General features: G+C 41.1%; 1 protein-coding gene across 1 annotated transcript in view; it reads right to left on the bottom strand.

The window, feature by feature from the left end:
- AKT1 (AKT serine/threonine kinase 1) overlaps positions 1-27,733 on the bottom strand; it is a 75,774-nt gene that overhangs the window by 23,024 nt on the left and 25,017 nt on the right. The window contains exons 4-8 of the mRNA XM_061376490.1: positions 13,147-13,275; positions 6,515-6,626; positions 3,574-3,721; positions 1,487-1,618; positions 1,263-1,328 (exon numbers count right to left, since the gene is read on the bottom strand). Of these exons, the coding sequence (XP_061232474.1) occupies positions 1,263-1,328; positions 1,487-1,618; positions 3,574-3,721; positions 6,515-6,626; positions 13,147-13,275 (587 nt within the window). The remainder of the gene's footprint in view (positions 1-1,262; positions 1,329-1,486; positions 1,619-3,573; positions 3,722-6,514; positions 6,627-13,146; positions 13,276-27,733) is intronic.

Raw genomic sequence — 27,733 nt, 5'->3', positions numbered from 1 at the left:
AGGCAACACAGATGTATTTACACACATCAGCCCCCTGGTCTCTGCCCTGCTGCCTGAAACTGCTCCCAGTTGACAGCCTGCCAAAGGGTTGAGCAATGCTGTCAATGTCAGTTTGTGAGCAATTTACAAAACCAGACTGGACGAAGGGTGTGATGAAGCATCACAAGGTGCCTTTGTAGAGTCCTGTCACGTGTATTCCTGTGGCTGGAGGAACATCAGCTTGTTTCACAGAGTCTTAAGTTTTCTGGTCATAAACCCAGTCTTGCGGCTGATGTCTCAAGACGGCTCTTGATTTGGGTATTTGGGTTTATGAAAGCATTAAAAAGAAAATACCACATATGATGTCGTTGTCTTCATTAGTAAGTGTGGCATTTTTAAACCAGTCATATTTGCACAGAGAAAGGGAGGACCTGGCTTTAGACGTGTCAACAAACATTTACTGATTATACCCAATACAGCCAATATTTACTTCCAGAGGCCACACTTAACAAGTCTGAATTCCAGCTAGGCCTTTGTGTACCTGGACAAAGGAAATAATCAGCATCCCACAGAAGTCTCTTACAGGGCTTAAGCAGTTGGAAACAATTCACAGCCAACTTGCAATAAATACTAGAAACAAAATGTTGGGGTGGAACTTAGGTATCTGAACCCAAACCAGAGAGACTGCTGGGTTTAAAGGTTTAAACTGAGAGTATGGTCTGATTTTACAGCATAGCCAATCCAAAAGAAAAGCAGATAAAGCATAGTCCTGCTCTTTCCTGTCCCATACCACATGCTCCCACCACTATCATTTAGCTGGCATTACCAGTGCTCTGATTCACAGTGAGCTGCTTCTGAAAGCTTAAAAAAAAAAAACAAATGCAGGCAAAATTAAAGGGTTTCCCCCCAAGTATATCTTCCTGAACTTGTCTGTCACAAGATCAGGGTCACCCTGATCTCTGCTACAAAGAGAAGACCAAACATCTGGAGGGCAAGCAAAGCAGATACTTCTCTCAGAAACAGCAAGCCATTAAGTGGGTGAACCATAAAGTCAAACCACACCCTGAAACACTGTCTTCAAGAGGTACTGAGGACCTGCTCTGCAAGAATCAGAAGACCTAAAAAAGCATTTTAATCTCTGCCTCCCAAAAATGGAAGGGTACAAAAATACAAAGCTACTCTGAACACACAGACCTCGGAAGTATTGCATAAGTAACAAAAAATAAGAGAAGTCTTGACTGTCATGATGTCAAGTTACACTCTGCAGAAGGAGAAATGCTTACTGTTAAGAATGGATGCCGCGAGTTCTGTAAGACACGGTTTTCTGTCAGCGTGTGCGCTACTTCATCCTGAAAACACAAGCAGAAGGAAATCAGCAAAGTGATTCCTCAGACCACAGATCCATTTTAAATACTAACAGAGCAATTATTTACATGCACTCAAGAGAATCCTTGGTATGAATTTCCCAAAGGCTGTATCAACATTCCCAAGCTTCCCATCTACTCACCTTTGCTACAATAACTTCCTTCTTCAGAATTTTCATAGCATAATACCGTCCAGTTGCTTTTTCTTTAACTAAAATGACTTTTCCAAAAGTGCCTTTTCCCAGTAGTTTAAGGTATTCAAATTCATTCATGGTCTGTTAATGGTACAGATAAACAAAAACTGAATTACAGGAGCTAATAAGTATATTTTTCTCAGACTAGAATTTCTCATTCACGTGAGAATGCATTGTGTATGTTGCATATGTGGGGTTTTTTAATCCTTTTGCTTAGCAGAATTCAGAAGCAGAAATGCTTCTTCCATACAAATGAATACCAGTGCACTCCTAAAGATAATCTATCAGGCTGTTTTGGCTGTGAGTTTTCAATTAACAGAACACTTTCACGACTCAACACTCAACTGTGTAAATACCACTCAACGTATTATTATTACTCAATTGACATTTTGATCACTTTGTCACTGCAGACATTCACTAAAAGACACATATTACTCTGATTCCAGGGATTAAATCCATACTATTTTTTTCTGATGTTCCCTACCTCTCTAGGTGACCAGCTTTCTTGTGCTTCATTAAGCAGCACCAAAACTCACAGACAAAAGAACTACCTCACAGATTAGCCACTTTTTCATAGGAAAGATGTTGGGGAAAATCAAAATCTGTTGCAGGCCAAGAACAGTCTCTCTGGTCATATTGATGACCACTGCCAACATGGCAACAGTAAGACACGCAGCCAAAGGCTACTGCATCCTCAGCTGCTCTACATGGCAAACTTCTTCCATATTCTTCCTGAGAACTGGCCTAGGAGACTTTCTGCTAATCACTGCCTAGTTGATCCCAGGACCCCAGTAATAATTTGACCTCACTATCGTGCCCAGAGAGACAGTCACCGTCGCAGAAGAACATATGCATGTGACCAACAGGGTGGCTCTTGCATTTCTACGAAGAGCTGCTCAGCAAGAGCTGTGTCTGTTCACTCAAGGTCACAGAAGGCCCATGGCAACTGCAATTCAGAGTGACATGTAAGTAGCCATCCACATAAGTCTAAAACCCCTGACATGACAAAAGGGTGACACACATATTTAGTGATGACACAGACAGCATTTGTTATGTCTGTGGATTCTTTCTTACAGGTGGGAACACTTCAGAAAATGGAAACCCAAATGGGAGACCACAGAGAAGCAGAAAGAAATGAAGGCAGGTTGAAGACATTCTTGGAGACATTCTTGAAGACAGTCTTGGATACCAGAGAGGGACTCTTCATCAGGGACTGTAGTGATAGGACAAGGGGTAATGTGTTTTAATATAAACAGGGGAACTTTGGGTCAGATATAAGGAAGAAATTCTTTACTGTGAGGGTGGTGAGGCACTGGAACAGGTTGCCCAAAGAAGTGATAAATGCTCCATTCCTGGCAGTGTTTAAGTACAGGCTGGACAGAGCCTCAGGCATGGTCTAGTGTAAGGCATCCCTGCTTATGGCAGGGGGGTTGGAACTAGATGATCTTAAGGTCCTTTCCAACCCTGACCATTCTATGATTCTATAAGACAGATACCTAAAAGGGTTCCCACAGGTAAAGCTCTCCTCTGGCACATACTTCTTTCATAGGAGGCTGTTGTTGAGATGGCCCTGTGCATTCAGCCAATGCTGAGCCTGATGCAAAGACCTGAGTTCTAGGAACACCATGATGATGCAGCAGCTATCAGAGTTAACCTAAACCCTTAATCCAGAGCAATTAAATCCACTAGATCACCCTGAGTCCTGTAAATCCACTGGAACATCTTTACACCAGCCTGCAAAGAGTTTTCGTAGTCACACTGTCCAACAGAAGCTATGAATTCAGGCTCTGTACCACAGGAAAACAGGCAAACAAGATTTAGATCTGTGCTGGCCTTGAAAGCCAACCAGCAAGGACATCTGAATTCAGAACACTGGGGGACCCAGACAGGCTTTGCCTGGTACCTGCTCAGCTCAGACAACTGTTTCCTCCAGAAGCTGCATTTACAACCGTGTTATTTTTATGTGCACAATGTGTCTTAACGACTATTTCTTCCCTACGTTTCAGAAGACCTAAAAAACAGTTACACTGACTTACCACTTTGTGTTTTGGCTTTGTCATAGAAACTTCCATTTCTTCAGCACCTGAATTATCACTAGGAGAGCCAGATCTAAAATCCATCATCTCTTCCTCTTGTTTCTTGAGGCTGTCTGCTACTGTTTGGATGGCTTTTGTCCATTCTTCCCTGGCAAAATATAAGCAAAGACATTCATTACTTGTGACTTCAGATTACCGTCTGCCACAGCAAGGTCACCAAGGAATACAGAGCAACTAATGCTTTCTGATGAATCAATGCAACATACAATGAATTATGTGCATTTTCAAGCACTGTAAAAATACATTTTTAAAAGCACTTTTAACTTACATCTTTATTAATCACACCAGAAACAAGAGACAACAGAAGTCCTCACAGTCTGAATAAAATGTAAGGCTTTTCAGACAACAGAACTTCTAATAGGCATTCAATCAGCAGTTCAAGATATGACCTGCTGATACAGAGATTTACATAACAAAACCAGACTTGCCAAAACCAAAAAGCAAAAGGCTTTCATGCAGCACAAAACAATTCAACACAGCTTTGCCATTCCTATGGTGCACTGAAACACATATATCAAACTGCTGGGGGCACTATGCCTCCTCTTCGTAACACGTATCTTGAATTTTAATGGCAAAGGGTGTTCTAGAAGAAGGCATGAAAGCCCAGGATACTTAGGTTATTCCTCTGTTGTAAAGATGATGACAGAAGTACAGCAATTCCCATGTTTGTTCTAGCAGAGTGTTAGCAAAAGCAGCAACATTTTATCTTTGGCACAAGTCTTGGTTATGAGAAAGTTTCCACAGCTGGTTCAGCAATAGGTGCTCTGATACTGACCCCTTCAACTCCCATGGAGACCACTTCCACCCCAGTGTCCTTTGGGAAATTTCACACCTTTATAAACTACTGAAGTGAAAGTTCTTGGCCTTCACTTCATCTCACTGCAAATTTATTGAACATAAAGCATACAACTCATAAAGACTCACAGGGTTTTGGGACAGGCTTTAAGGCATACAGGGTCTGAAGACATGTTCAGTGGACTGTGTGAATTTACCACATTTTACTACCTTTTGTTTCTGTATAGAATAGTGATGTAGTTGATATTTTCTGGACAGTGGCTAAACTCTTCTCCCAAGGACACCCTAGGTAAAACATTTTGCTACTACGGCAGGAACAGGAGCAGCTGATGTTAAACAACTCTATGCACTATCTGTAATGAAGTCACATTATCCTTCAATCAATGTAAAATTTTTCACTGAGTCCATGAAATTATTGGAAATAAAATTAAAAAAAAAAAAAAATCTTATCTGAACATGTGAATTTCACTTTCTGATGGACAGAACAGGCAGATCATTCACCAGAGAAAGCAAAGTCCAGGGGAAATAGTACCCAACACAAGATTCTAATAAAAACTACACTAAATACACATTAGGTTTTTCCTGCCCTGTGCATTTTTTATTTTGGATGTACTATCCAGCCCTATCTGGTGCACCAAGGTAATGCTAAACATTCTGAACATTCTCCCTATCCTCCCATCACAGACTACTTCATTCACCATCACAAACACATTCCTTTATTTACTAGTCATTTGTCATATTCAGATTACGAAAACCTTTTTCTGTTGTATTTTTATCTCTCCATCTTTCTCTCAAAAAAAAAAAAAAAAAAGACTGTTTTTCAAGGCACAGAGAAAGCTAAAGGAATATCTACCTTCACATCTCTTTTAAGATCTGTTACTGACTTGTTGAGATCTCAGCCTTCCTGAAGTAAGCATCTTTGATTTCTGGGAGACCAGAATTCACCCTCAGCTTTTATGTCTCAGGCATACACAACAGAGGTGACTAACACTCCAAGCCCTGAAGTGTCACAAAGCTGACTTAATTGGCTAGGAGGGAACAAAACAAGACTGAAATACAATCTTCCCCCAAGTGGAAACTGTTATTCACTCCCTTTAGGGTCACTGACCACAAAGCTACTAAAAGAAACAAGGACCAGTTTCTTTTTCTTTGCTTTTAATTTGATTTCACCTTCTTCTGATCATTGTAATAGAATCAACAGCAATAAACAGGAACCTTATTTAAGTCGGTGCATGTAAAGGCTACAAAAGTAAAAAAAAGCAAAGAGTATTAGGTAGATTTTCTGATCTTAAAAATAAACATGTGTCAGTTCATATCTAGGGAGGACAAAGGTTTTAAAATACCTCTTTCCCTAGGGCAATGGTACTGGAATAATTTAAGCTCAGTTCCTGAAGAGCAAGTAAATATTTAAATACTCTGTAGTTGTAGAATAGCTGTGCTGGAAAACTGTTCTCTCAGGAGGTAAGAGATCAGTTCTCCAATGATGAGAGCACAGGATGTATGCTCTCAGTTTTGTTTCCTAACAGCTGAAACAGAAATCTGCACCTGCAGCAGATAACTATCACCTTTATTATCTAATTTGCATAAAACATTAGAAATCAGCAGTGACACAAGTGATTTTTTTCCTTTAAAAAGTGTGCTAAAGACTTTAAAAGGTCAGTATTTTGATATAACACAACTTTGCCTGAATCTCTATTTCACTTGTGCTCACCCTTCCAAAAACTTTCAGGTCAGAAACCCTGCATTTCACATACCACAACATTTAAAGTGAGAATTCAGCCTTAGGTTTCCAGAAATAACCACCTATGTGCTAGTACACACCTGCACCTGTCCATTTTGGATACCCAACCTAGCAGCACTTCATTTACAAATACTACTCAAAATCCACTCTAAGAAATCCCCTTTGAGGTATCTTTTATACTGGAACACACTGAAACAAGAGACACTCAAAAATTATTTGTCGATTTTCAGTCTAGACGTACATCATCTGATAAATAAGAGCTTCAGCAAAGGACTTGCTATTAATGCTGAACACTTGCATCTGCTTTTGCAAATAGTTTATGTATTAAATATGAATGAAACATACCGCTCCTCTGGAGTCTCCACATGAAATGTTCTTTCAATTACTGTGGTCCACTGGAGGCATCTAATGATAAATGTGTTTGGTTTAGGTCGTTCTGTCTTCATCAGCTGGCACTCTACCACAATCGAGGAAGAAAGTCATGGTACATAAACAGGTTTAAATAATCATTTGTCTTTATTCTTATCTAGCAAACTGTTGCAATTAATCAGCCATAGAAATCTCTGTAAGTACTTCTTTAGGAGACTTGAGACAATTTACCGTGTTGATGAAACCAATAAATAGCTTGGGAGATAGTCATCTAAGCTGCATTGAAATCAAATTCTGCTTAGAAAGGCTATGCATTCGGTCTATTCATAGAAGTAAGTACAAAAGTTATGGGATGACACAGAAGCTGGTAAGACTCAGATCCTGTGCGCCGGAAGTCATCCAGAGCAGAGCGCATGTTCAAAGTCACACTGTAACACAGGAGTTAACATCCACTGAAACCAAAGCCAAGCCTGCACACTGCCTCCCTTTTGACTTCCCCAGGATAAATCCACCCGTGGCTTTCAAGGAGTTGCTAGCAGGGTGTTCAGTTATTTTGTAGCAACCTGATGAAAATTAAGCCTTAGCATTTCCAGTCCTCAAACACTAGAGGGAACATCAAACTGCAGAGGCACCCCCTGAAGACCCTGTTCAAAACGCTGTTGTTGGGACAGCTGCGGTGCTTTATGGACACGCAGATAACAGCTTCCACCATTGCCAGTATTTAATCTCAACCTAAAAAGGCTACAGTAGTAAGATTACATGCAAAACCACCACTTTCTTCATAAAAATACTGTCTCGAGCGCTGAGCATCTTTTGTTTGCTTGGTTTTTAATCACACCTGCTGTTTTAAGCTTCACTGGATGTTATGAGTGTTTATCCTTCAAATTTGGGCCTGAAAATGCACCTGATTAAGGGTACACTAACTAAACTAAAGGAGAGGATCAGAAAAAAAAAAATCGATGAAATAATAAGAGAAGCCAAAACTCCACATTTTTCAGCTTTATATTAATAGAAAAATCTAATGCTAATTAAACAGCTCCTGTTAAAGTGAAGTCAAATTAAGAAACCAAGTGAGAAGGGGGAAAGAAGAGACTGGGTTGGTTTTTTTCTTACATTAAGCATTTCTTGCATTTAACGAAACCACAAGCTTGCTATTATTTGGTCTTCAGGTTCTGTATCAACTTCCAAGTAAGTAAAAAGGCACTATGAACACAAGAAATTTCTGCGCACTGCTAGAGCTATGAACATCTTCCACCATCAGCAATGTGCAAGCTGAGAACAGAATCTGGCCAGGATAACAGTTCATGTTACTAAGGCTACACAGGTATCATTAGGTTAATTTTATTATTGTGGACATTTAGAAAGCTCAGTTTTAAATTCAAGCTCTTAATTTGCACCAAGATAAAATATTTACTGCCAGTGGTTTTGGGCACCGTATTTTTGCCAATATATTTCATGCCTCATTTGTTACTGGAATTATAAGGTTTTCAATGAGTAACTTTGCATTTTTCATGACAACAAAATCTATTTTTTCTTTAATAGCACAGTGAGGTTATACTGCATCCTACTAAAACACTGCAATTTGATAAGAGAAAGTTTATTAATGAGTCATGAAAAGGTTTCAGTGTAATGAACAGCATTCCTTCATTCACTGAGACAGAAGAACTTCCACACAGCGACACAGCCATGCCTGCACAGCGCCTTATTTAGCCTTCCAGTCACCTCCATCCTCTTTCTCAGAATGGTAATGAAAACCAACCACAAACGTACTAGAGGTGGTGCAGCCCAGTACTGATAAATAAATTCAGCTCAAAATATCTCATTCCTGCTCCCAGATCACCCACCTTAGCTTAGCTGCTCTTCCGGTTTTGTTATTTCTTTGTCTCCCATTTTTGTCTTCTTAACATGATTAGATGAAGGCTGGGGTTGTTACCTATGAGCCTGCATAATGCAGCCCTAACAGATACTGAATTTGACTGAAGACTTGAAGAAGAAAATCAGCCTATTTCTAACCTCATGCTAATCCAAAGTTGTTTTGTATTTACCCACAAATGCAGCATTATGAAGAAAAAACCTGAGAGGTTTTGCTTACCTTTTTAGATTCAGACTCAGTGCCCCAGATTAAGCAGCAGCACAGATATTTAAATTAGCCATAAACTCTAAACTTTAACCATTTAATTTCAGCATAATAAACCACACAAGGCATTTTCTGTCATAGAAGGGGACCAATTAAACATCACCACTTTTCCCCTAAATCAGCACTGTCCACTGATATTTGTTAAGTCTGCTGATCCAGCAATCTTTAAGGAATACAGCAAGATGAATAATAGAGATTTGTCAGTTAATAACCACTATAATTCAAGAATGTCACATAGAAGTGTTTTGTTTAGTGAACAATATGCTGTCTAATTACCCTGCTCAATCATAACAGCACATATCAAGAAATACAGACGGCTTTATTTTTAAATTGCTTTACCAAAGTTCTGGAAAACATCGGCTTCACAAAGTTTGAAGCTACCAATTCGCTCTCCCCATATATGATAATCACATAGATTTTATCAATGAAAAAATGAAACCATAAATTTTTCTTACTTTTAAAAACAACTCTGCTCTTTACTGTAGTTGGCAAGCTAGAGAAGCACCAAACTTGCCTTATATTACGTACCTCAACATGCACCACTACAGCATAGATACAAATGCTGTATAAAGTTAGGTCTGATTTGTGGCATGTTTGGGGGTTCTCCTATAAAAACATTCACATTTCAAATATGGTCAACTATCCACATTGAAGACAGTTTTTCCTGTCAAACAGGCCAACATAAGTATTTCACATTTGCAACAAAGTAAGTACTATGAACAGCAGCCTGTTAAAAATGATTTAAATTGCTCTAAAGAACCTCTTGATTCTTCCCTGGCATTTGGTCTTTTAAAGTAAGTAGGACAGAGAAACTGTTCCTAACAGGAATAGACACCAAGGCATTCACATGTAAATTACCATTTTGTATTTGAAAGACACTTAGTATTATCCCAGTGACTTTCTAAAATGTCACAATATTTGCTTCCCCAGCACTTAAGCTAAAAGTCAGATTACTTTTGATGGAAGTGTCAAACTCTGCTTCCTCCATAATGACATCACACTTAATAATGTCAAGGAAGAATGTTTCCCATTTCTGCTTTGATTTCCTTATGGAAGGCGATGGGGATGGGGGAAGAAGGTAAATCAGGCAAGAGGAATGATGAATAAATAAAACTTTGGAAAGGCAAACAGGAATATTATGTTGAAGTGCTCTCTCTTGTTCTGCTGGCACTGCCATACAGACTCACCCCCAAATGTGGCAAAAGGAAGGAGCTAGGAGCCCTGAGTTACAGACCTGGACTAAAATGGCCCCTCATAACAGCAGACAAATCTGTCTGCTGATCTGGCCACCCCCTGCCCCCCGATAAATGCTTGACTGCAGACATGCAGTCCTGTCCCAGAAGGAGCACTCATTGTTGAGCAATTATGTTTTTAGCTGTACAACAAAACCACCACGGCTCACCCTCCTTTTTGACAGTCAGGAGAAATAATCCCTTCTTTCTAACAGGAACAGCCTCGCTCTCCATGTGTTTTTCACAATATACTGCTATTCTCAGTTATGGTTTTAAAAGCTTATAACCTAACAGGCAGACATACATGATAATCTGAGATTAAAATCAGTTTGAAGGCTACTTATCTCACAGATTTACAACACAGGCTCTATTGGTTATTTATCTGCAGGGTCTCTCCAGCAAACTGTTTAGTTACAGGCTTTTTTATTCCTTCTACCTTACTAGTGGTGAAGTACAGAATCTGAACACAAATATGATTCAGAAATCACAGTTAAATGCTCAGGCAAAATCTTTCCTAAATTTTGCTTTGGTAGGAGTTTTGTTTGGGTTGGTTGGGTTTTGTTTGCATTTGTTTGTTTGTCTGTTTTATTTCTGTTGTTGTTTGGTTGGGGTTTTTTTTTTAAATAAATCACCAATAGGTAACTTCTGGGGAAAATAAACATATTATTACATTACAAACACAGAAATATGGCTACTTAAATTGAAAATTATGTGGAGAAAAAGGTACTTAAAAAAAAAACCCAAGCCTTTCTTTACCTGTGGGGTGCCACAAGTTCTCAAAGATGTATCATCAAAACCTTCACTGACTGAAAGAAGAAGTCTAATGTAGAAGAAAGAAGAGACCAGGAAGCACATGGAACACACACTCTACCTACTACCAATAGTGTTTTCATGCCTGTTACAGGAAAAGACAGATGACCATTACATGTTTTCTTCTGCACTGCTTTTGCCTGAATGGACTATTTCCTACTTCTAATGGGTTGGCAAAAATCACTTAGTATGGAGTTTTACACTATAAGTAAGAAGAGTCCCCTAGTCACAGAAAAAAATACTTTTACATTCAAAGATGAAAAAGCCTACATTAGTTTATAACAGAAGAGGGTAAAGGTTTTAGCCAAAAACATGGGACCACTTCCAAAGAACAGACTGAGACAGCCTGCCATCTCATTAAAAAAGAGAGGAAAAAAAAAAAAGGAAGTTCACTAATCAACAAAACAGCCAGGCCTTTTTTTTTTTTTTTTTTAACAAAAAGCTCTCGGGGGAAAAAAAAAAGGATTCATTTTTACAAAACATTTAATCTGAATTCTCCCCACCTTTCACTGGCAGGAGGCTTCTACAGGCTGCCTCTGCAGCACAAGACTGCATTCTGCTCTGAGTCTTCCTCGAGGTAGCTTGAGTTCACTCATGCTAACTTGACAAGTTAACCTAAACGAAAGTACCAGGCAAGAAGGTTCAAAGGGAAACTTGTGGTGCAAAACACATCCAAATGATTCAAGTGTGAAGGGTACCCAGAAGGGAACTGCACATCAGGTGCTGGCAGCTTTGCATGCCTGTGCCTACATGAGAAATTAAATCCTGGTGGGGCAACAGCTGCTTCTGTGAGCCCAAAACCACAATAATGACTTCTAGCAAGAAACTCCCCCCAGCTTCCTGACCTATCACTGGTTCACCAGGCAAGACCCACTGGTAGGAACATCCTTCCACTCAGCACCCTCCCTGCCATCCCTCTTACAGCTGCTACGTCTTATTCTAAAAGCATGTGTCGAGTCTTTTTCGACAATGCTCCAACACCATGGTAACAAACTTGGGCTCAATCTGCCAAAAAAAAGCACACCATATTCCTGTTGTAAAAACCAACTTAAGTTAACCCATTCTGAAGGCAACTTGGACAAAGAAAAGGCATAGGATGCATCTTTTAGTTTTTACTCCTAAGGACAGAGCTGCAGTAAATAATTATTGTAAGTAATGCAGTTAGCTGCAACAGTATAGAAATGTCCTGCAAAAAGTGCATTTGTTAAAAGCCTCTGGCTACAGACCAAGTACTGAATTAATTTATTAATTAATGGCTTTCTGCTGCTTTTCTTTACATTCTTGATCCATAAGGAGATACCAGTCTAAAGAAGAAAGCACTGTGTCATTACTGAAATGAAACCACTACAACAATTCCCTCTATAAAATGAGACAAAAACTCCAAAGCACTCTTGGCATCCTGCACAGAGGAACCAGGCAATAGCACATCCATTATTTATTCCCATCATCAGTCAGAATCGGTATACGTTGCTACCAGCAGAAAAAAATGAACATCTGCATTAATTCCTAGTGCTGCCCAGCCCTCTTCCAGACCCAGGGTGCTCCAAAATAAATCTGTCTGCTTAAAGTTCAACTACAAAGATGAACCCCACATATTTCAAGCTACCTATAATGAAGAGGGAAAGTCCCTAACCTTCTCTCTGCAGAGGTTCACTTCCACTAGTCACCAGGAACACAGAACAGACTGTTGTTAATAACAGGTGCCATAATGATCTATTTTTAAGTGATGGAACGAGACACAGGCAAATCATGAGACAGGAAAGATTAAGAATAGGAGAAAAATAAAAGCTGGAAGTATACAGCGAAAGGTTAAAACCACGAACAAGAAAAGGAAAATTCTCTTCAGAGTCTTCTATCACATCCTGTCCTGCAGCACCTGAGCAAAGTCGGAAATGTTTGCATGGGACAGAGTGCAGAGGTTAGGAGATGTCATTATTTCCAAACAGTTTTGTTGGCTCTAATAGAAGAAATACTGGTTTGTGTTCAAAATTCAGAAAAATGGAGTGCCTTTCATTAAAAACAGTACTTCCTCTGCATTCTCTTACGCTAACAATCAAATAACTTTGACCTATGTCAATGTCACTAGAATCCAGACCTGGTGGCAGAACAGAGGCTGAAACACTTCAGCTGTGCCTACCTGCCAAGCATCAAGACACGCACGTGGGTGAACTTTCACCTTAAAGCAACTTGCTGAATAACAGACACACAAAATATTAACAAATAAACCCATTTTATTCTAAATTAATAGAAAAACCTTCACACCAGTCATTCTGAGAAACACATGAAGGGGTTCTCATTTCAAATAAACACACTGTTTACATACATCACTCTGAGCAGATTCTGATGTTAGTGATGCAGCTTACCAGTGCTATGACTACAAGAAGACATCGTCCCCCAGACTGGATGAGAGAGCAGGTAAAAACACTTACGCGCTACTGAGAAGTTATTTAAAGGCGATTCCCGCTGGTCAACATCCTGTGGTCGTTCCTTGTAGCCAATAAACGTGCCATCGTTCTTTAGAAGAAAGTACCGTGGCCTCCATGTTTTTATGTATTCTCCTGGAAAGAAAGGATGGGCAAAGGGAGAGAAGATCAGAAAACACCCCAAACTGACTTGCCTATACTGGGGGCTTGGTTAATACTGAAACCATATGCCATCCTGACATAGCAGCAGTTTTAAGAACACTCAGTTCTTTCTGATACAAACAGTGGAAAAGTACAGGCACTGAGTCAGATGTTAACCACGAAAATGGGACTTCATAAAAGGTAAACAGCTATGTTTTGTTCTTCCATCAACTTTGATTTCCATTCAAATTCTGCAACATCTGCCTTAAATGCATTTTAAATTTAAAAAAAATCAGAGCAGATGTCCTATGTATTATTTTTGCTATTGTCATTTTTCATACTGACAAGTGGAGAAATTTTTTTCATTTACATTTTGCAGCGCAAGTATTTTAAACAACAATGGGTAATTTACTAATTAGTCAACTGCTTTATCAAACCAACAGTCACTTTTAGACCACAAAAAGATAATTCTCTGCTTATGTTACATAACATCACTCACTCCTCTCACGACATCTCAAGCATGAAACATGAGATGATATATCACAATATGAAGGGGAAAACACTGGATGATGTATAGCTACCACAGTGAAGAAAACAAGCAACTATTGTGAAAGATATCCCACCTTTCTCTGACAGAAAAAAACATCCCTTGCTCACAGCATGCTACTGTTCATCTGAGTAACCTGCACAGGTGAGTGTCACAGGACTGATATAGCCACATTCAAAATGTCCAGCAGTAGAGTAAAACCAACAGTTGATCAAACCCTCAATTATTTATTGATTTACTCAGACAGGCTTTAGGGAAGGAAGACAGGGGTTCCACCTATGGCTCTTCTGGGGGACCCTGTCAGCATACCTCAGTTTCCCCCCTTGCTCACTGTCCCTGTTGTCACTTTCTCCGGCAGTCTCTCCAGAACCTCAAACAGCTTTACACGCTGTCAAGCTGGCCCTCTAGGTCCTACGAGGTCCTGCAGTAATGATTCTACTCAGCTGAATTGTGAAAGTCCCCACTTGAGGTGCTATTCAAACCAGGCAGCCACACATTTCCGACACTGCTCACCGCAACAATCATAGAATCATAGAATAGTTAGGGTTGGAAAGGACCTTAAGATCACCAAGTTCCAACACCCCTGCCATGGGCAGGGACACCTCACTCTAAACCATATCACCCAAGGCCTCGTCCAACCTGGCCTTGAACACTGCCAGGAACGGAGCATGCACAACTTCCTTGGGCAACCTATTCCAGTGCCTCACCACCCTAACAGGAAAGAATTTCCTCCTTATATCCAATCTAAACTTCCCCTGTTTAAGTTTTAACCCGTTACCCCTTGTCCTATCACTACAGTCCCTAACGAAGAGTCCCTCCCCAGCATCCCTACAGGCCCCCTTCAGGTAATGGAAGGCTGCTATGAGGTCTCCACGCAGCCTTCTCTTCTCCAGGCTGAACAGCCCCAACTTTCTCAGCCGATCTTGATATGGGAGGTGCTCCAGTCCCCTGATCATTCCCCGTGGCCCTCCTCTGGACTTGTTCCAACAGATCCATGTCCTTTTTATGTTGAGGACACCAGAACTGCACACAATACTCCAAGTGAGGTCTCACGAGAGCAAAGGGGCAGGATCACCTCCTTCGACCTGCTGGTCATGCTCCTCTTGATGCAGCTCAGGATACGGCTGGCTTTCTGGGCTGCAAGCGCACACTGAAGCCGGCTCATGTTCATTTTCTCATCGACCAACACCCCCAAGTCCTCCTCCGCAGGGCTGCTCTGAATCTCTTCTCTGCCCAACCTGTAGCTGTGCCTGGGATTCCTCCGACCCAGGTGTAGGACCTTGCACTTGGCACGGTGCAATAACTGATTTAAAAATAATAAAGAAGCGGTCACTACAAAGTCCCCATAGCTGGCCAGCCGCTATACCCTCCTCATTCTGTATCTTTTCTCACTTGTCTGTTCAACACCAGGGAGAGGATGAGGAAGCAGACTAGAAAAGCTTCCTTCTGGTCTGCTGCAGTAGGAGCAGACTTGCACACCCTGTGCTGCTGCCCCTGCAGTGGCTGGTACCCACTGCCCACGATTTCTTCTGCTAGTGAGGTCTTCAAATGACTACCAGGAGCAGTGAGAAGAAAAGATTCCCCAGATTTACTGGCCCCGGCAACCTTCTGCTGCTCTCCTGTTCTCCCAGGCTGTGCTCACATTTTCTTTCCCTGCTGCTTAGCTCTCCTCCAACGGCAATTTCTCTCCCAGCAATGTATACCCTGCCCCAGCAACTCCCCTACAGCTGCTTTGCCTCCTTCCTCTCCTCACAGACGTCCTCTCCCTTCTACGGTGCAGTTTCAACCTGCTTTGGGCACCAGCTGTGCCGTTTCTTCTGCATACAGAAGCACAAGCAATCCCAACACCAACACCACATGGCCAGGGGCACACACACCCCCTAGCTGCTGTTTTCACCTGTTCAGCCCTTGTTAGGCTTTTAATTTTCTCACCTAAAGCAAAAAAAAACAGAGTTACTGAATTGGTGGAGAGAGTCACACAGAGCCACCCTTCCAGCTGCCATGTCTGCAGAAAACATCCATTTGCACTGATGAAACAGGGTGCAGGGCAAGGAAGAGAGGAAAAGGAATCTCTGAGCACAAACCTCAGTCTTTCTTTTAGAGACATCTGTTACAGCTGCATTATACTAACCTGTAAGGGGTTTACAAGAATGTCATCATTGCTTTATGAATTTCAGAACTCCTCACCTATAGCTGTCATGGCTTAACATTTATAAGCTAGGCAGTAAGCATAAAAGGTTTTGTTTTCATCATCTTTTTAATTCTGACCTTAATTAAAAGCTGAAAACTTTCTGGGATCAGTAGGAGATTATGAAGCCTTCCACACTTAAATTATCAGTCCAACTCAGCCCAGCTCAGTGAGATTACTCCAACCTCACTACTATTACACCAGTGATGTGACTACAGGGACAAGAAGATGCAGAGCATGCTCAGCATAGCTCTTGACAAGAGGTTTTCCAGGTAAGGAGACAGCTGCCAAGACTGTCATGATTTCGGAACACACTGTTACATACGTGACTTGTCAGTACTCTCCTCTCTTGCTTAAAGCAGACCCAGAAGACCTAGGCACCATCACATACCCCTTATCATACCTGCATTTAGGAATAAATCCAGATTGGATGTGATGAAAAATAAGAGGGGCAAGACAGTTTCCATTTCTCTTACTTTATAATCTACACTATGCATCTTCCTCCTCAGTATTTATAAAGACATACTTTTTTTTCAGATTTTGAAATTATTATCTGGTTATTTTCAGTAAGTATGCATAATTTTGCACAAAATTACACTGTACTGTCACAAGAGACTCTTCCTCTTAGATTAGATGCTTATGTTTGGCTCTTATACTCTCTTACAGCTTTATTCCACCAATCTGTTTTTCTGTTAGAAACATATCATCTAACAGAGTTAATCACAGAGTCTTTAAAATGCTGTATTCCATACATACATACACAGCATCCTCCTCCACATTCACTCTTCCTTCACTCTTTCTCTGTGAAAATTCAAGGATTTCATTACTGCCAGGCATTTTGCAAGGACCATTCTACTTGGACCTTCCCTTAGCTATTGCTTTAGCTGGTTCTGGGTCCTGATCCACCTTTCAATTTGCAAAAAAATGACGTGATTTTAAACTTCTTCTTCCACGTATCTGGAGCTTAATGAAACCTGTAATATGGCAAGAACACATACTATTGATTACTGCCCTTCCCAAGGGCAGCATGAGGCACACTGAAGTATCAGAGGTATGAATTTTATTGTATAACACACTACGGTTATACTTCTGCATCTTGCAGCACACTGGTAAGACATTGCCTGGTGTGCGACTTCCCAATCAGATCATCTGTAAGCATAATTTTACACTAAAGCCAGAGCAAACTGTCCTTCCTCTACAGAAGTTCTGAAACACAAATTGAACAACACAGATATCAAGAAAATGTACAAAATATGTATTCTTGAGAAACAAATTTACATTTTTACGATTAGCCAAAACACCACAAAATTCCTGCAACATGTGAGAAGGACCACATTAATCATAACAGCAAGTCTGAGTATTTTAGGCAGAAAAGGAGTTGGCCAATACAGAAAAAAAATTTCTGTGGAACCACCTGGAGAAAGCTGACTGAAAAACATTAACACCTTTTCCTTCCTCTGATACATGCACTAAGCTGTCATGCCTGAAGAGTGAACTGAGCTGTTTCAATTTCTGCCCTGTGTTTTTTTGTTCCTGTTGCATTTTTGTTTTTAAGAATCACAAGAAGCTACTTGAAGTCACCAATACTTGTACTCAGGCAGTCACATCAGAAGAACTGTACAGAATACAGTAAAGGCAAGCATGTGTAGCAAATGCTATCAGACAACACTGAAAATAATAATAATAATGATCCACCATGGAAAAATGAACAATTTACAAAGCAAAACATTTTTTCCTCTCTGATTCATTGCTTGTGTAATGCCCTGGCAGAGCCTTCTTTGTTTTCAGTAACAGAATGCTAACACTGCAGAGAGAGGAAAGCAAAAGCATGGGTTATAAATCCTACATACAAAATCCTGGAACCAAATAGACTCCTCTGTAGCTTGATAGCTTTATTATTTAAAATCTTTATGTACCAGTCTGTTTACTCCAAGCAATTTCCAAACTGCAAAGATTCCCAAACTGTATATATCTGGAAATATACATGAAGATTGTTATAGACCAATTTCCCTTTATTGCCTTGTTTCTGCCCCCACACACTGCACATTATAACACTTAACACACACTTAGAATGTAAATCCATCTCATGCCAGAAAAGCTTTTTCACAGTAACACATACAGCAAAGCATGCTTACGCCTGAGTATTTCAGAAAAAAGTTAAACACAAAACTCTTTGGTTCATGAGAAGTTAATTCTACTGAGGATTTACAATAATGCAGGGTTAGGTTATTTTCCTCTCCTCACCGAATCTGGAGCTGTCTACCACTGATAGAGTGTCTAACATCAGAAACAGCTGCCACTCCCTGGGAAGCTCACAGGGTAAGTGGAGAATAATGAGCAGCAAGCACCAGCAGAACAAAAGAAAATCCATCTTTATTTACCAACTGCTGCATGCTTGTTGCTGCATCAAGCTCATTCAAAGCCAACACCACACCCTTTAATTCAGAACAGACTATACTTAAGAAGCCTCTGCTTTTTTTTCTTTTTTAAATCAACTTACACATACCAATGGTTTGAAAATAAAAAGTCATTAGGTTAACTAAGTCAGTGTCCAGTGATATCCTTGATATTTTCACAAGTGCTGGACCAACTATTAACTTTCTTATGCTCCAAAGTAACCTGAATAAGCCCAGGAGAACCAACTGAAAACAAGATCTCAGCTATATGACATGCACTCAAGTGACCACCACAAATCCATGGATAAATAATGCATTGAACTTTCTGTCCTGACCATCCAAACTATCACCATAAACTACAATTAAGGGTAACACTCAAAATATTAGAGCTTTGAGTTACGCAAGCTTTCCATCCATTCCCACACACTCCAAAGATGTATGACATTCCTTAATTGTACTGTCCTGAACTGTACAAGGGAAACACAAAAGTTACGCCCATCGCAGTGTTAACATGCCACTGGTCAAAGGCAGAGTGACTCATTTCTGAGACTTCAATGGCTATGAGAAGTGGTCTGCATCCTGTCGGCCTAATAAGGCTTTGGTGAGCCAGATGCCAGCTTCCTTAAAGATGTGAACCTTTCGAGCCTGCCATCTCATGTGTGCTGAAGAGCAGGACAGATTTACACTTAGTTTGTGCTGCTTGAGTAAATAGGGTAAGCGTCCACTTCCTTCAAAACCTGCTGAAATCAAAACAGATTTGGAAACAGAAAGCAGGGCTTGAAAACTTGCCTTTGCATTTCTAAAGCACTCGGAAGGAAGACCCTTCCAAACACAGCAAGCTAATTCTGGATCTTAACGACTTGACACTAAAAAATTCAGTCTACGGTGACCCGAATGAAAACTCTCCGTTCAAATACGTTGTTTTTTAAAAATAGCTGCACAGACACCCACCAGGGTGGTGCACCACTCTTCTCTTTCCTCAACAAACTGTCAAAACAAGATATTTAAGCACAGTGCCAGGTTCTGGGGAAAAGAAAAAGAAAGGGGGGGGAAAAAGGAGGTTATGTTAATGTCCTTCCCCACAGGCTCAATGAGAGGATCTCTGGTTTGTCTGCCTATTGAGAGGCACAGCAAAGGGGGGAGGTTTCTTTGACGATGTTTTTGGGCCCCTCTCTCGATGCCTCCTCAGCCGCCACCTCCAGCGTACAGCTGCGGAGGCACCGCTTGTGCCCTGAATGTCAATGAGGCAGCCAGGGCTGCCGCTGGCACGCTCCCTGACAGGGCAGGAGGTCAGCCCGTTGCCCGCCTGCGCCAGGCCAGGGCTCCACAGCTCGCAGGCTGGCTCCTCTAATGTGGGGTCCCATGGCTGTAATGGGATAATTCGGGGCACGGCAAATCCACTCCCCGCTTTATTCTCCCTCAGGCAGCTGGAAGGTTGCGGAGTGTGCCGGCAGCCCGCATGGCTGTGAGTGACGTGACTGCCAACAGGTTAAGAAGAAATGCCTCCTCCTCCTCCAGCTCGGCTCCAGCTTTTCTAAACCTACTGTCGTTTCTCACGCTCACAGAAAGCTGCCATACAGGGCACCTGCTTCATTATCATATCTTGGGGGAATTTGGGAGGGGAGGGAAGAGGGGAGCGAAGGGGGATGGCTGAGCGGCCTGGCCTTCAAGCAACAAAGGGAGCCCCACGAGGACTACTCCTGGTCACCTGGCACCCCACATCTCTAAATTAACTTCAGAAAGCAACAAACAGCCTTGGCTCAGCGCTTCCCACAAAGCTCTATGGGTGCACTGTGTAGAAAAATAATTGCATTGGAAGCTATCTCTGTCTTCAGTTACACAACAGTGCAGATGGGGAACACCTAACAAAGGCAAGGAATGGATGCTCTGATTCACAAAGCTAGGCCACGGGAGAGATGAAAAGTCAGATTACGGAGAAAGAAAAACAAATTCTCACCCAATAAGCTCTCCATGCAGCAGATGGACAAATAACGCGTTCTTCAATTCCATCTCTGTCAAAGGGTTTGAGATCACCAGCCAACACCACTACTACAGAAGATGACACCTCTGTATTTTTTAATCACTGTATTTCAACTGTATGGTTATGTAAAACTCAGTTTCCTCTTTTTCTGTTCCCCCCCTTTTTTTTCTTTCCTTTTTTTTTTTTTTTTTTGCTGAATTTTAGCTTTAGAAGGTCAAAAATGTTGCCATATTGCTTACAGCAATCAATTTAAGCAATACCAGATATTCCCAAAGGAGCAAAAGAGAATTAATCAGCATGTAAAAAACTCCTTACTCCTACCTTTGGCACAGCTTAGTCAGGCTAGTACTAACCTACAGCTGTCTCCAGTGGGAGAAGATGTAAATGAAGTTTCATTAAAAAACCAGCAGTTTTAAGGATAGCTACATAAATTACAAGGAAGTATGAAGTGACTTCTTCGGCTACATTGAAAACAATTTCGGAGTGAATTGCACCTCCACTACCTCATGGTGGGAGCAAAAGGACTTAAAATTACCATGAGGCGTCCAACACAATTAGGAAAATCTTTTCTATAGTATACTCACAAGCAGCTACAGCATTTTAACAAAATAAGTTCCTGTAACAGAAAGTGCCATCGCGTATCTTCTGCTTTTGACAGATGCCCAACTCTCTAATATTTATAAATATACAAAAATGACAGAGGAGGTGTCAGATTCACTGAACTGAATTAAGCATGCTTGGAACAATTATTTCTCCCCAAGTAATTTTTACCTATGATGGAAAATAGCACAAGCAGCTAACAAGGCACTGAAACTAGTAATCCTCTGCAACTTTCTAAATGTCTTCCCTTAGAGGAGGGAGGTACCCACAACTATTCCTCGAGCTCATACTGAAGTTAATACAATCAGTATTTCTGCAAATCCAGCTCTTAAATAGACTTCATGTGTTTATATAAAAGGTGTGACTTCATCCCCCAAAGATTTTCTGATCTCTACTAACAATACAGAGAAAAAAACAAAACAACCCAAACCAAAAACACCAACCACACCACACCCTGGTGTATTAGAACAATAAAGAGCTTTTCTAGACATTATCTAAAAGCTGATATAATTACTTTAACTCTTAGCATAAGCATCCTTAGTTGTGACTCTTGCATTTATCTGAACACATGCCTTATTTGAATATGATATACCCAGTTCTGTTCTTCAGTAAATACTGTCTAGAGACTGACAGTGTAATAGGGGACAAAGCAATGAAACATACGCAAACTAAAGCTCTTCCAGAGATTAAACAAAGTCAGTCTGAAAGTGCAGTTTTAGCTTGTATTCCTAGGGCTGCTGACACACAGAGGATATTCAGGAAAAGCATCATTAATTGATTAAAAATTTATTTTAGTTCCTTCCCCTACTCTGACCCATTAAAAAAGATTAGGAGAGCCGAAAACTCAGGCAAGAGTGATTTTCATGATGCATTTATTTGCTTTGCGAACATTAAATCTAGAAAGTACACAGCAGAGGCTCCCCATTAAAATCCCAAAGCTGGTGAAGCTGAGAGGTGAGCTGTTAACTTGGGGGGTGGATGCACGCGGGAAAGCAAGAGCAGGGGAGGGAAAAAGCAGGAGGCAGCCATGCAGAAAACGTCCGCAGTGAGCCCCTGGCTCGCTGTTCTAGGCTCCCATTACTAGATCATTGGGTCATTCACAAAGCAAATCAAAATCTCAGGGAATTTTAAAGAAATGGTGAAAAAAAGGCTAAGGGACATCACGCGAGATTTATGGGAACAACAGCTTTTCCAAAACAGACGATACAGACCAACTTCAGAAGCAGTTTGAAACAGAAAAAAAAGCTCTACTCATGAAAACTAAGCTGCAGAACAATTTATGGAGGGTGAGAAATTAGCACATTGTATTGTTATCCTTCAGCTTCTGGGTCTGAGTCCTAATTTTCAACATAAATACAGAGCTCTTTTAGGCCACTTACAATAAAAGCTTTAGCAGTAATTGTGTGATCATGCTGTGCATCAGGAAATTTTTTAAGAGTGCCAAGGAAAAAAAAAATCAACGCGGAATTTTAAATATGTTTATACAGACAGTTACTGGGTAAATATTTCATAGAAAGATGCATAAAAGCCAAGTTAAACAAATATTTCAATGGCAAAAATAAGCAACATAAAAAAGGGTGTGCTATTTATATGTCTGGGGCTAATTTGGACTTCCCTTCTTCATTTCATCACTACCAAGTCTGCAAAACGCTGGAGAAGTGCACGAAGAAGTACATGAAACAATAAGTTTCATTTATCTTAAGCCATTTAATGGCAATCAATGGAAAAATTACAAGCACTTCCCAGAAAGCAAGTTCTAATATTTGTTATCATGGCAACCTCCTGGTTACGCCTCCAAATTTAGTATTCCAGAGATAACTTTCACTGAGTCACTACCCCAAACTCAGCAAGGAAAGTCGCCTCCAGATAAGAGGAGTGCCTGCCTCAGTTCAGAGGAATTTTGCAAAATAACTTAATTGCATACTGAGAATTTATTACAGCAACTTCACCACTGGATAACCTAAGAGCACAAAGCTGCTGCAGCTCTGATGCTAAGCTCAGCCGAGCAACGCAGGTGTAAGAAACCTTGCCAAGGATTTTTGTGCCTTGGACTTAGGTGTCTCATCACTGTAAAGCCAAACACAATCCACAATGCTGCCTCAACAGGGACATAAACTCAGCTGGACACACCTCTGTCACTTTAAACACTACTAAAATTCATTTATTTTACAAGAACCAGCAGAAATCTTCCATCTCAGGATAATCAGGCTGGATTTCAGTGGTACCACAATTTAGCCCTGTAATACTGGAACATATGTATGCACTACTACAAACACATACCTATAATTGTGACTATTATTTTTGAACCCCAAAGTCATCTATTCTAGTAAGCTGTACCTCTCCCTAACTGCTCAAAGCTCCAGGAGAAATGCATTCCAGACAGTAACATGGAAAGCTGTTCCTTTCACAAGCAGGAATGAAATAAAGATCCACCTGAATAAAGACTCACCTACCTTCACACTGTTACCATGAATTAATTTTCATGTTGCAACAGCATCTCAGTATGTTAAAGCCTTTTATCTCGGTATGTTAAAGTCTTTTCTATGTATGTTAAAGTCTTTATCTCAGTATCTCAAAGTCTTTTTCTATTTCTTCTTAAAGGCATCAAAAATTAGAAGTATATACCACACAGAAGCAAAAAACAGATAGCCACAGGAAGATGGGAGCTTGAATAATGCTTTCTAGCTTGCAGTGACCTGTACTGTTGTTTTGGGAAGACAGGGCAAAAAATCCAATATTCTCTTTTGCAACTTATCCCATTCCCAAGGGAAAACCAAAGCTAGCTCTGCACCCCCAGCCAACTCTAAACTCACACCAGTTCCCATGTGCAAACCTGGCACTTGCCCCACTGCATTTTTAGAGGTCAGGGCCGCAGATTTCCTCTGCACCTGATTTTTCAAGCACAGCACACCACACGACTGCTCCTCACCTTGCACATCCCCTCTACCACCTGAATCCCAAAAGTCCCGTACCACAACCGAGCACAGTCTGCTCTCTGTAGTTCATCTTCCCACTCCTGACTTGCAAGAAGAACAGAAGCAAAACAAACACCAAAACACATCACTTGCCTAGCCAGGTTACAGCTATGCTTTGGGTTTGCAGAAGAACTTTCAATAACTTCAGCAAGCTGTCCACAGGAGTTATGCTCCCACACTTTAAGAATGAGAACACCAGAAAGCTGTAAATAAAGCTTCAAATTCATACATATGAGTTCTTTTGTTTTGCCTTGTTGATAGAAAGACAGAAAGAGAGAGAGAGAGAGAGAGAGAGAAAGAGAGAGAGAGATGGAGAAACCAACCTACAGGTCACCTGGGGTAATGTTCCTGAGGAAGGTCATCTAGGGCTATGTCATGCCTCAGGGACTTCTGCAAAGGAAAGTACATGCACATGTACAGAAAACCCTGCATGCACACCCTGCTTTGTCGTCCGATGCTTAGTGCGTGCTCTGGTTACAGAATTTTCTTCCACTGGTCCCTGATCTGATGCTATCAGCTCAGGCAGCAGCTGCTAGGGGTTCCTCTGATGCCCCAGGGGTCAAGCCAAGCAAAGCCACCCTGAAAACCCTGCTGCTGCTGCCAACAAGGCAGGCAAGGAGCAGCAGGAGAAAGAGGAAGCATAGAGGCACCTTGCACATGGCAAACAGTGTGGCAGACATGAGCCAGGATGAATGCATCCTGGCTGGAGATGATGCACTCTGGCTGCATCAGAGAGGAGGGTGTTGACAAAGGGGTGCCCCTGGAGCTGGATCTCTGCTGGGCAGGGAGGAAGGCACTGGGCTGCCGAGAGAACAGGCAGGGCAGGGAGAAGTAGAAGTCTGACTCCCACCCTAGGCCACACCAGCTGTGGCCATCACCAGTCCTAGTCCAGGTCCCATCCCAGCAGAAACATGAGCAGCTGGAAGGGCATGATGCGCCCAGCCCATGGGGCAAATATTGCTCCCCATTCAGGACCTCTTGAAACACAGCCAATCAGAGCAAGTTTAAATAGCAAAGCCACATTGTGTAAATACGCACACACACATGTACATATGTTAAACAGAACCAGCACAGAGCCTAGCCATGAGCACACATCGCTGCACTGACCCTGCTGCTTCGCAGGCAGAGGCAGTGCTCACAGGGCAATCTTCCAAAACTCAGCCCATCCTCTGGTGACTGGAAGCTATAAACTTTAGTTTATTCCCAAATTAATGCTTTCATGCATTTACTTCCTCCTCTCCTTCCACAGTGAGTGAAAACCATTTTAACATCAGCTTCAGTACCAAGGTAAGAGATAAAAATGTTTCCAAAAAGCAGTCTGCAATTTTCATTTATCCACAACACACTAAATTAATCTTTGTAGTGGGCAGACCTTCCTGCAAATTACTGTTTCCTAAAAGAACCCACATTTGGGTACAGAAATCAAGAGGTAAAGGTAATACCCTCTGCTGAGAGAGGCAGAGAGAAAAAGGACCCACATGAAAATTACCATCCTGATATTGTACTTCATGATAAAACTCCAGTTCGCTTACAAAATTAACTCAGCACAAGTCCGCTACCAGGTTGCTATCACTGGTTTTAGAATATGTTTATCTACGTACTTTTCTTCCCCTCACCGGAGAATCCAAATTTATTAGTTTGATCACCTTCCCTTTTCCAAGAGAAATGGGAGCCTTTTCAAGCAACGATGACATCATAGTGGCGGTACAAGATTAAAACAGACTAGAAAAATAAATCCAAAATTTCTCCATTATGATAAGGTTTCTCAATGAAACTTTAATCAACAGGTTCCAAATTTCAGGTACAAAATCCAATTGAAATTGCTGCTGTTGATTTGCAAAACCACTGCTTTCTCCTGCCCCTCCTTACTGAAAATGCAGTCCAAATTGCTTTTTCCATAAAGATGTATGTCCAATATTGACAGATCTACGAAAAATTCTTGATTGCCTGTAAGGATTCTTGTACTTAACCTGAAGACAAAATTTACAGGAATTTATCATACAAAAATCAAATGCTCTGCAGATCAGGGCTCCTGTTCCATGCTGCAGTTAGAGTCTCTACTGAACAGGGGGTGGAGGCAATTAAATAGCTTTATTTGCAGTACTCAGTTCTTTGCACCTACTTCATGACAGCACACAGGATAGAGAGAAAGGTGGTTATGGCACTGTATATACTTTGCATTTCATCAGGTATGCTTCCCTGGTTTAATCTTTAAAAAAGGAAACTGTAAACAGTAAGCTGCAAAAAGGCTGATGATGAAACAGCAAAAGACAGACAGGGTGGGGGAAATAAAAAGAATTAAAAAAATGGGTTTTAGCATTACAAACATTAATGCCTTTTAAAAAGAAGGGATCCAGTCATATTTCACCCCTTCCTTTGTACTGAAGTTTAATAAACATTTCCTCCAAGTTACCAATTTTGAGAAAATCACTGGATAAACACTTGCGTTAGCCCAGTTACATGGCTTGGTGCCAAATGTAATGCCAAACTTCCCAGTTGCAAAACGAGCTGTTTTTACACACCAAAGTAACCACGCAGCAGGCCTGCCGAGCCTGAAGACAGCTGACAGAGATGACTGTTGCTGTCCCCCCACTGCACCGACATCCATCCAAATACCAACATCTGCTGTGCTACAATTTACTTTTTACACAACATTTAGCAAAACAGTGCCTCTGACTGCAACATCATTAAGGAAGTAACAACAAATAAATCGCAAAGTCCCATAAGACAATTGTAAAATTAAAGCATAGTTTGTCTTGCATACACTGAGCTTTAGTTCAGACATACTGGACTTCAGAAATAATAAGCATTAGAATCTGTTTTAGTTTATTAAACTCAGAAGACAAATGCCGTAAACTGTGACAAGTGTAATCCATCATTACAGTCAAAATTACAGTTTGGAGGATATTGACTTAATAGGCACAGAAGCAGATGCCTGCTAGGCAGGCTGGCCTGCCCACTACCATCGTGCAACCCAGACTATGCCTGGAACCATAAGAAGTGCACTCTCAATTTGGGGCCTGCTCCTTTTCAGTCGCCCAGAGCACGTATTTGTGTTTGCAACGTAAGGAATTATCATGCCTAAAAACTAAAGTGTCCTTTGCTTTAACAGCAGGATAGAGCACAGGGGCCAAGGCAACCGGATGCCACCTCACAGAGGTGAAGTGGCAAGGTAGGCTCCAGTAGTGAGTCCTGTTACAAATTTATGGCCTGGGGGTTCAAACTGGGATTTAGGCTCCTAACTGAAAGCCAGGTTTAGTTAGTGGCTCCACTGTACTGCTCAACACACTTCATGAAACAGAAACCCCTACGTGATCCAATTAGTTGTCCTTCAGACCTGTGTCACCTAGGGTGCTGTGAGTCAAAATGGGGCAGCACTGCCACTGATACTGCCATGGGGCTCAGGCTTTCATGGCACACAGGTAAGAGGAAGGAAGGAGAATTTTAGTCTTTAAATTAGTGACTAGTTTTCAAAACCAATTCTTTCTTCATCCTGTCCTACAGTAATTCCATGAACGCAAAACTAAGAAAAAAAAATCTTACTTTCATTTGAAATGTAGACATTGAATGAAAAAAATAATGAAAACCAACTTGAGTTCTGTTAGGCATCAACTAAAGGTTTTTCCCCTCAATCTTTCTGCTCCTCATCACCACCTTTAACACAACCTAAAAACTGCTGAAGTTACAAAAAGTGGCAATTTTCTGTGGGAACAAATACTGCCTCTACATCCTCAGACAATGTGTCTGTCAGGAACAACAACATAC

This window comes from Neopsephotus bourkii, unplaced genomic scaffold (assembly GCF_033783945.1).
Source record: "Neopsephotus bourkii isolate Nb327-2 ecotype Australia unplaced genomic scaffold, CSIRO-AGI_Nbou_v1 NB_1707, whole genome shotgun sequence".
NCBI classification, from domain to species: Eukaryota; Metazoa; Chordata; class Aves; order Psittaciformes; family Psittacidae; genus Neopsephotus; species Neopsephotus bourkii.
Note: the sequence above shows the minus strand (reverse complement) of the source record. Positions and strands in the feature narration are given on the sequence as shown.